At 42.4% G+C, this 10,716-nt stretch overlaps 1 protein-coding gene across 1 annotated transcript in view; it reads right to left on the bottom strand.

Annotated features, from left to right (window-relative positions):
* Positions 1 to 10,716, bottom strand: part of ICE2 (interactor of little elongation complex ELL subunit 2) — a 58,782-nt gene that overhangs the window by 9,928 nt on the left and 38,138 nt on the right. Inside the window, exon 13 of the mRNA XM_018554633.1 lies at positions 2,290 to 2,374. Within this exon, the coding sequence (XP_018410135.1) occupies positions 2,290 to 2,374 (85 nt within the window). The remainder of the gene's footprint in view (positions 1 to 2,289; positions 2,375 to 10,716) is intronic.

The following is a 10,716-nucleotide window of genomic DNA, read 5'->3' as shown; positions in this document are numbered from 1 at the left end:
TTCCCCAAATCTTCCTGTTCTGGAACATGCATATTTTTGCTAGAAATGAAGGCTCACATCTACTAATAAAACTTTCCAGAAGGAATTAAAGGATTTTCAATATCTGGTACTTATAGTTAAAACCAGTTTACAATTTTTGTTACCGCTCGGGAGACATCTGCGCTTGAGTTCCTGAGTCTGCACACCTGCTGCGGCCATTATGAGGGACGCCCTGTCTCCCTATTGGATTATTTTTTTTTTATGTTATGGAAAATGCAATAGAAAAAGTTGGGATAAAAAAAAAAAAAAGTTGGGTGGCAACACCCAAGTTCAGTAGGTGGATGGGAACTTTGGCAGGAAGATCTTGTTAAGTTTCCAAGACACATAAGGATCAATGGGATGACTCAGCACAGCAAGTTCCACCTATAATTAAAATATCAGGTTTGGCTGTCTGAAAGCCTAAATGCACCACTTCTGGAGAATTAGCAGGTTAGGAAATCCCCTATTACTTAACTGGTAAAACATAAATTCTGACTATCCTAACGATTTTCTACACGCATGAGATATTCACCCCAAGTCAAAGCACTAATAATGCTTCCAGCTGCAAACAAACATAACACAATATTGTATCCTAGGAGGTGAATATCATGGTGAGGCTGTTCTCATTTTATCATACTACACATCCTGGTCATTTTAACATCATTTTTATAAAGTTAGAAAGAGTACAGTTTCCAGTTCACCTAGCTTTTATTAAGTCCAGTGCCCGCAGCCTCTCCCTCGCTTCGCCATAGCGATCAGAGGTCTGCTGACATCATAATGTATTAAGCAGGATCAATAGCCCTTAATTATACATGAGGATGCCAAGGGACACTCCCAAGAGCTAGAGCGTAAGGGAGAGAGGTGAGGACTGACTGCGGGAAGAATGAGGATCAGGTAAGTAAATGTCCTCTTCACAATACCCATAGATATAAACGAACTGCTAACCTTTACAGTACTGCAAGAGGAAGCTGTTTTTTTTTGGGCTTTAAAACTAACCCTGTTCTGAAATGGGTTCGCTTTTGCTAGTATACAAATACAACAACTTTCAATGAGGGCTGGCTTTGGATAACCACTGGTAACACATCACTCCACCATGGGCTCCGCTAGTCTACAATTAGCATGCAGCCAGCTCCTACTGGTGCTGCTGAATATATCGTCAGTATATCGTCAGTCAAATTTGAATGCAGCATGCACACATATGGGCCGTCACCTAAATTAAATATGTTAAGGAGACCTCCCAATAGTATCAAGTTACATATTCTTATGGTTTCTTTACTTGATTATAAGCTACAGCAGAACCCTGTATTGAAGGATACAATCCAGCCACCCAGAAGCTGTGGGAAAGTTTCCAATAAAGGCTTTGCAGATGGATAGGAGTCAGTCTAAAGGTGGCCATACACTGTACAACCATCGCAAGACCTTAGGTCTTGCGATGGTTGTAAAGTGATTAAAAAAGGTACGATCTGCCCATCTTGGACAGGCAGATCGTACTCTCGATCATCGCAAGCCCGTTCGGCATTTGTCTCCCAAGCATCGTTCAAACCAGCCGAAAATCGTACGATTTTCGGCTGGTTTTCTAGCGTGCTCCTTAGACAAAAGACGTGCGACCGTGCAGTAGAAACGGTCGCACGTCTTCGTTTACACTGCTCGATTCTTGTACGATCGTGGGATTTCCCGCGATTCTCGTACTAGAATCGAGCAGTGTATGGGCACCTTAAGACATAACTGCATTGTGTTCAATAACTTGTGGGTGTAAGAAACCCACAGAAGCAGGAGATTTTAAGAGAGAGGTTTCATTTCCTGCTAGAGGCCAAAAAATGAATGGAACTTGATTTTCTTGAAAAATATGATGCATTTCAAAGAAGCAACATATCTTACTTGACTACTTTTTAATATCTTGCAAGGTCTACTATTAATGGTACATTGTACCGTTTTATAAATTTAAACAACAGATTTGTCTTCCCCACAGGCAGCCACATGTCACATAAGCTGCTCTTCCTTCTGGATTTTCATGTATTTTATAGCCAAGAGAATGGAATAGAAGTATGAATACACCAGAGTGGGTACCCACAAAACTACAAGGTAAGCAGGAATACAGCCAGCAACCGTAGTGAGGGAATCTCACCACTTGAGTACCTGGGAGGTGGACCAAGTCTTTGAGTGACTCAGTCCATTAGCCTCCCCCTGTAAGTATATCATCACTTTTTGGTGATGACTGTCCATTTATCTGCAACTAAAAAAAGAAAAGCAAATCAATATAGTCACACTTACTTGAAGGCACTGACATTTTCCTTTAGTTTTTGTGCACTGACTTCTTCTAACATGAAGAACTTTGAAGTAAAGGCATCAACATGACCTATACAAAAAGGAAATAAAACTTAAGTATCTAGGTCTGTATATAACATCATAAACATGAATGAACAGGTAATAGAAGAGATTGCTGAAGAGTACTTTCCAACATCCCACAAAGGTTCATATTTCCATGTGCTCCACCCTTCCTTACATTTATACTCCAGTGCTGCCAAAAAAAGCACTGCATCCAATGGTTTCTTCCAGCCTCACAACACATAGCCCAAGTGACAATGGCTTGCCTTAGATGCGGCACCAGAAGAAACTATTAGGGGCTAGCAATAAAATGTTTGACATTTTTTTCTTGACTCATTTCTAAATGCTTATTCAACAATTTAGCTTCCCATTTTAATTTCTTGAAGTGAACCTGAGCTTAAAAAGTGAAGATTTGCGGTGTTATAGGAATAATCTAGAAATGTTAAAGGAGAAGTATTGGGAGAGTAAAATGTGCTCTTCCCAATAGTTTGAGCCAGTGTGCGACACTGCAGCTGTCACATACCTGCTGAATCGCTCAAGAACTGACCCACTATCTATTGCCCACTATATGCGGAGAGTGCAGAGCTGCGCCACAGTTGGGACAGATCCAGGACAATAGTGTCGAGATCCACCCTACTGGCTGATTGACAGCGGGCCCTGCCTCTATGGAGGCAGAGCCAGCTGTGCCTGCCCACTGCTCCGTCCATTCCTCCAGCCAGTGCTGGAGGGGGGGGGGGGGGGGGGAATCTATGCGGAGAGCAGTGACTGACATTCACTGCCATCTGCAGGGAGAGGATCAGGAAGTCAGCGAGCGGCGGTATGTGATCGCTGACTTCCCAATCAATAGAGCTGACCTGTGACAGCCCCCTTGTTACAGGTTGGTTTGAATTATGGGAAGGAGTGTTTTTCACTCACCCCATAATTCTCCTTTAAAGTGTATTTCCACTTTTTCAATCAAATTTGTAAAAAAAAAAACACTATAAGATTGCTATGTGTTCCCATTAACACAGCATAGTTATGAATATGTCTTGCCTTTTCATTTGTTTCCTTGGAGTAGGCCTTTGGGCAGACTGCAAGCTACTCTGAACAGTTTGAAAGTGAAAGTGGAGAGGCACAGACTCAGTTTTCCCTCATAAACATACAAAGCAGTATACAAGCCCCGAGATCTTAAAATCTGTGTTGGGACACACAGGGGGGGAAACTCATAAAAACTGGAGCAGACAGAATCTGGAGCAGTTGCCAATGGCAACCAATTAGTTTCGCAGTTTCATTTTCAACTGAACCAACTGAAGAGAGAAGCTGATTGGCTGCCATAAGAAAACGGTCTGCTCCTGTTTTTTCCATGAATCTCCCCAACACTGTTCAAATCTAATTTATAATGAGATCTGCCAGCACAGTACAGACAGTGTTTAATTGTGGTAAATATCAGCTCTGCAGCCCCCTCCTTTACATTACACACAAGGGGGAAATTCAGTTTTGGAGTTTTCAGAAAACAGCAAGTAAAAAGGTAAACAGCCCTTTTTAAATTTTTGTTGTTGTTATATAATGTGAATGGTAAGATGTAACAGATAAAAATATAAAGAAGATGCAATCCTAATCTAACTGCAAAAGTGGAAATACACTTTAACCCTTTCGCTGCCACCACCAGAAGTGATGGAAGCGATTCTGGCGGCTCAGTTGCCGCCAGATCATTTCCATGGGCCAGGATAGTGTGTGTACCCCCCCTGCCCGACACCCCTGCCTTGTTTCCCAGGCTACGCTGCCCCTGCTGCGAGCCCGAGACCGGCATGTCGGGTGTCGGCGGGAAGCTGGGGAGGAGAACCTCCGTTCGCTGATCTCTCCCCGCTCTACGGGACCGGAAGTGATGCTGATTGCTTCACTTCCGGTCCCGTAGCTGTCATTGCTCGGCTACAGAAGCTGAGCAATAAGCTGTTGGAGTGCGAACCAATAGCTGATTTAAAGTGGAAAGGGGACACTAGGGGACTTTTGGAACCCTATTGTAACCTTTAAGAGTACCGGTCACTACTGCATACAAGCATTGGGTGCGCCTACATACGAAAATGTCAATCACGCTACACATGTTGTGTATTGCTGTGCACGCCAGAGTGAGTGCAATAATTGTAGGGCCCATATTTATGCATATCTCTAACTGATGACCTGTATGGGCTTTTAAAGCGTCGCCTATGGACCATTTGGGGTCCCATATTTTGTCACTGTTTCACGGACCCTACACAATTTTTTTTACCTGGGCATGTTGGATATCTATTTACTCGTTGTAACCTCATCTCTTATATTTTAGAAAAGAAATGGGTATTGCATTTTTAACAAAATTTTTGGGCTTGATAAAGAGATGCGCTAATATCGGACAGCGTAAAAATTTGTAACTGCCACTATTTTATTCTATGGAGTCTTTGCTTTCAGAAAATATATAATGATTGTGTAGTCCCGGCGGCAAAAGTCACCGGGAGTCTGTTTAAACAGCCCCGATGCTGGCGACGTACACTGTCACGAAGGGGTTAAGTAATGTGGATTGTTACATGTGTGCAAAAAATGGGACCGCACTATAATGCAGTGAGGCTCTACCACAATACATAATCCTATTAATCTAGAACAGAGAGCTGCTGGAATATAGAGCACAATCTGCTGCTGCCCCTTTACTCTTCAATAACAGACTACCACAGACTACTGCCCTTGTATTTTTTTTCCTGCAGTGAAGAAAAGTGGAATCAATGCCATGTGGGAGGGATCCTCTCTTCCTTAAAACCAAATGATTAACTAATTGCTGGGCCTCTGCTTCTGGTGTCAGGATACTCAAACATTGACTGCAGCTGATTGGTTGCAGTTACCTCTCAGCTGACAATTTTTAGCCCGGCTCCTTTAACAAAAGTCAATTACGTAATCAATTTTGGTCCAGCCGGCAGGGCCACACCCTTAGCATTTTGGCCGATTCCTGTAAATCAGCTCAAATTCTAACAGTATTTGGCCAGCTTAATCTGCTGTAGAGAATACTAGCAGTGTATTATGCCTGAGACACATTATGTTCTAAAGGCCACCTAACAGGGCACCATCATTACAAAGCATCATAAATGAATAATGTGGTTGTTACCAGCGAGTGAAAGCTCAGCCATAATGAATCTTACAGACATAATATACACATTACATGCAGCAAAGTAAAAAGTCACACCTTCTGTAAAAATGTCAGGGCAGTGCTGCTGGGGGAGAAGAGAGGCTGCCAGTTCTTAGGAAAGGTGTGGCTACCCCTCAAGATACTCTGACATGTTCTGTAGAGAGGGCCTTGTACACACCTTTACTTCTATGTCAAGGAGGTGGTGTGTGTATTTCCCAAGAAAAGTGCAAGATTTACAATGAAGCGTATAATAGTATGTCGAGTTGCATCATTTACAGTCCTTACCAAAGAAAAGACAGATTCAACTACAACCCCAATTCCAAAAGAGTTGTATCAAATCTACATGAAAACAGAATGCAATGATTTGCAAATCTCATAAACCCAGATTTTATTCACAACAGAAAACATATCCAATGTTTAAATTGAGAAAATGGACCATTTTTTACATTGATGGCAGCAACACATCTCAAAAAAGTTGGGACAGGGCCATGTTTAGCACGGTGTAGCATCCCCTCTTCTTTTACCAACACTCTGTAAACATCCAGGAACTGAGCAGACCAACTGCTGGAGTTTTAGGAGAGGAATGTTGTCCCATTCTTGCCTGGCATAGGAATCTAACTGCTCAACAGTCCTGGGTTTACTTTGTTGTATTTTTCGTTTTTAAGATGCGCTCTTCTACTACGAAGCCATGCTGTTGTCATAGATGTATGCTGTTTAGCATTGTCCTGATTAAATATGTAAGGCCTTCCATGAAAAAAGACTTCATCTGGATGGGACCATATGCTGCTCTAAAACCTGGATATATCTTTCAGCATTGATGGTGTCTTTAAAGATGTGCAAGCTGCCCATGGCATACACACTTGCACTTGCATGCCGCTATTAGAGCGGCGTGTAGCCTATGGCGCATGCTACATGACGCGAACGTACATAAATACATAAAAATGCGACATAACGGCGTGAAAATGTGACACGTTGCTCGTGTTTGGTTGATAAATACGTTTTGCTGTGTAAAAATGCACACGCACCTGGTGCGTGTGTGTGTTTAGGTTAGTAAATCACCCCTTCTGACTCTCCACCCCCCAAACTCATCATCTTCCCACCTTACACACACACCTTCCACCCCCACATGATTGGGTATAAAAATAGCATCTTTTTATACCCAATCATGTTGCTGACCTGTTACCAATTAACCTAATTAGCTACAACATGTTCTCCCAGCTCTTCCTGGTCAGAACCACTTTTCTGAGACATGTTGCTGCCATCAATTTCCAAATTTACCTTTTTTTTCTTAAAATGGTCAATTTTCTCAGTTTAAACATTTGATATGTTTTCTATTTCCTATTGTGAATAAAATCTGGGTTTATGAGATTTGCAAATCATTGCATTCTGTTTTTGTGTAGATTTTACCCAGTGTCCCAACTTTTTGGGAACTGGGGTTGTATTTCCATTTCAACCAGATATTTCCTCCAGACATTAGCATGCTTACTTCTGTGTTCAGCCATTACGCTCCATTCACACATAGGCGGGTTGTCGCTCAAAGCTAAGCGCAAAAAAACGCTCAAGACAAGGAATTCCATTAATTTCTATGGCCCCTGTTCACACCTGAGTGTTTTGTCACAAGCAGAAAAACACCTGTCACTGAAAAAAGTACGAGCTACTTTTTGGGAGATTCCAGTTCTTTTTTGTCCCATAGACATTCAGAAGGAAACTTTGTGCGACACAACGAGCAACGAAACGCTTAAAGGAGAACTATGAGATGAGTGATTTCCACTCACCTCATAGTTCTAGCCGACCTGTGACAATGAGACTGTCACAGGTTGGCTCAGTAGATCGGGAGGTGAGCGAACACATACCGGCGTTCGCTCACCTCTCGATCCTGTCACGGCTCTCTGCCGTGACAGGGGGAGGGGCTGGATTCCCCTCTCCCCGCTCCAGTCTGCCAGTGCTGACTGGCGGAACGGACGGTGGAGGGGGCGGGTACAGGTGGCTCTGCCTGTAGATAGGCAGAGCCAGCTGTCACTCACGCAGCTGGGCGGATCCCGTCGTCTAAGTCGGGATCCACTCCGGCGTCTCAGTATACCGCGAGCAGTAGCTCGCGGGATACTGAGCTTGTGGTAACGGGAGGACGCTAGTTTGTGTCCTCCCGTTACCCTAAGGAGAACTATGGGGAAAAACACTGACCCCCATAGTTCTTCTTTAAATGTTGAACAGGGGTCATAGAAATTAATGGGATTCCTTGTCTTGAGCGTCTTGACGTGCTTACCTTTGAGTGACAAAACGCCGAGGTGTGAACAGGGATTCAACCAGACATTAAAGTGTATTTTTTAAGTACACATTTCTGATAGAACTGCAACATCTACTGGGCAATTTGACACTACTCAAGTTTTTACTTGCTTCAGTTTTTCATAAATTTCATTGCATATCTCATATAAATTGGAAATAGTCATCTATACAGGTGAAACTCGAATAATTAGAATATCGTGCAAAAGTAATTGCAGTAAGTGCTGCAAAAGGGGCCCAAACCAACTACTGAGTACATATGCATGCTTATACTTTTCAGAGGTCTGATATTGTTCTATGTAGAATCCTTGTTTTATTGATTGCATGTAATAATCTACTTTTTTGAGGTTGTGGATTTGGGGTTCTTGGGGTTTTCATGAGCTGTAAGCCATAATCATCACAATTATGACTTGAATTATCTTGCTTTGCATGTAATGAGTCTATCTCATATATTAGTTTCACCTTTTAAGTTGCATTAGTGAAATAAATGAACTTTGCACGATATTCTAATTATTCGAGTTTCACCTGTATGTGAGGGAATGCGATTGCAATCCCACTTAAAGCACAACTCCAGTCAAAACTTGAAATTGCGTTTTGAATAGAGTGGAGGAGTCTTGGAACCTCGGTCAGGTTTTACATGCAGTTTATCTCACAGATGGGTAGATTTTTCCTCATTTCTTGCCCTGACATTTGTCACTGGGACAAGAAGTGAGGGGGTAGTGGGGGGTCAAAATGATGGAAAATCTGACAACAGGTTCTACCCTTCTACACTCCACTAAAGAAAAAAATGCTCTAAAATCCACCTAATAGACACAGTGGAGGTTGGCAGGAGGAGAGCGACACTCAGACGTGCTCTCAGCAGATTGGAGGAAGCAAGAAGTATTTACTCTCGCCTTTTGCAGGTAAATCTGTGGGGAGAATTTTATTTACTTGACAGGGCTGTTTAAAAAATAAAACAAAATTTGTACAACTTTAGGTAAAGAAGCAATTAGTTAACTCACCAAGCATGCTTACAAACTCAAAATACAGGGCAGAGGTTACAAAATAAAAGAAAATTCAGAGAAAAGCATAATTCAGCAGAGGGAAGATCTAGAACAAGCAAGGCGTTTCCCTTTGTTGTAGATCTATTCTGTCCCTGCCGCCCACTCACATGGTTTTCCCTGATGTCATCTTCTCCGAAGTTCAATCCCTTAAAACTAAATTCCAGTTAGCATCATTTCTGACTCAGCACCAACACTGGAATCATTCTGAGCATGAGCCGTAATACCACAAAGTAGCTGACTATTACAATCAATATATAGAAGTCTCCAGGCTTATTTAATGATGCAGCACCAAATGCAAGGATACTGTGCACAGTAACCCAGATCTACCTCATTTCACTGACCAGTGAAAGAGGAATTCTAACTGGCTGCTATAAGCTGCCCACCCATCATCAAATTTTCCTAAGCAAATAATTGTAATCCTGTGAAGTCAAATCAATAAGCATTTAGCAAAGAACCATCAGCATTCAAGCAAACAAAATGCAGCGATTTCTTCACCCAGAGGCTGGGTCTGTCCCTTCTGACATCAAATATGGACCACTAGAAGTCCATTGCAGACTCCTATCATTTCAAATATGATAAGCCCTACTGCAAAAGAATATTGGTTTTATTTCAACAGATTAACATAGTTGAGCAAAGATAATGTAAACAAAGTACTTAGATGAAGTTGTGCAGTACAGAGGAAATCTTTGCTATAAGATGCAATCACATCTTGTGGTTACATATCTGCTATATGAGGGGGAGAAGATCAAACGTCACATTGTGGTTTCTGCAGTGACACTACCAGCTCACAGTGTCTTACAAAATGGCACAGTTCAAAGGACAGATAAAGTTCACTGAGTTGCTGTACAAGGGCTCATTCAAACCATGTGCAGTGACCTGTGTTTTACTGCATTAAGGCCCCATTCACACTGAGCGACATGAAAATTTTCTGCACGATTTTATATGCGCGACTTGTCCCTATCGGGCTGTATGCAATCAGGAGCAAAATCGCTCGAAATCCGCAGAAAAAAGGGTCATGTAGGAGCGACAAGCTACAGCGACGAGCTACAAGCGATATTGAGCGGCGAGATGTGAACAGCTCCATTGAAATGGATTGGAGAAGCTACATAGAGCGATATCGCTGCAAAAATCGCTCAGTGTGAATGGGGCCTAATGCGTTAATCTCTGCAAGGGCACATAGAAAACAATGGTTTGTGCCCCATTAACACCACAACACTGTGGAGATGTGTGTTGCAGTGAGTTGTGATAAGGTGCTGCATGTATGCATTATAATGCAACGTAATGCACATGAATGCATGTAATGCAAGGCACACCAACCAAAGGATAGAAGAAAAAACATAATTACTTTGGCCCTTTCAGGAAAAAGGACTAAAAAATGGATGACAATGTACATGAAAACGCAACACAGCACACATAAAAATGCATGTTAACGTACATAAACGCGGATGCATTTTTGCATGTTGCAGTGAGTTTTTCTGTGTGGCATGGTGTGACACAGCCCTTACCCTAAAACTTACACGGACAGTTTCTGAAGAAAAACAGCAACGGCACAGCTGTGGATACCAGGGGATATCCTACACAGCTGCACACGCTGCGGTCTTGGTGACTCATGCTGGAAAAAGGGAACAATACATCGGCCAGATCCACAATGACAAGACACAAGGCCGCCAGCAAAAGTACGACGCAAAACTTTGTGCTGCATGGGCTCAGTTATTTATGTATATATATACACACACACACAGTGCTTTTAAAGGCAGTCGATCTTCTCAAACAGTCAAAATTTCCTTAAAGCAATAGCCAAAAAAACAGATGAGCTCTTCCTTTATATTAATGCCAAAAAAATGTAGTCCATGGAGAGAGGCTAAAATAAATCTGACTCGAGGACAGTAGCGTCACGGGGGGGGGGGGGGGGTGGGGGAGTGG

This window comes from Nanorana parkeri, unplaced genomic scaffold (assembly GCF_000935625.1).
Source record: "Nanorana parkeri isolate BGI_ZX_2015 unplaced genomic scaffold, ASM93562v1 scaffold167, whole genome shotgun sequence".
In the NCBI taxonomy this organism is placed as follows: domain Eukaryota; kingdom Metazoa; phylum Chordata; class Amphibia; order Anura; family Dicroglossidae; genus Nanorana; species Nanorana parkeri.
This window is presented reverse-complemented; position numbering and strand designations above follow the sequence as displayed.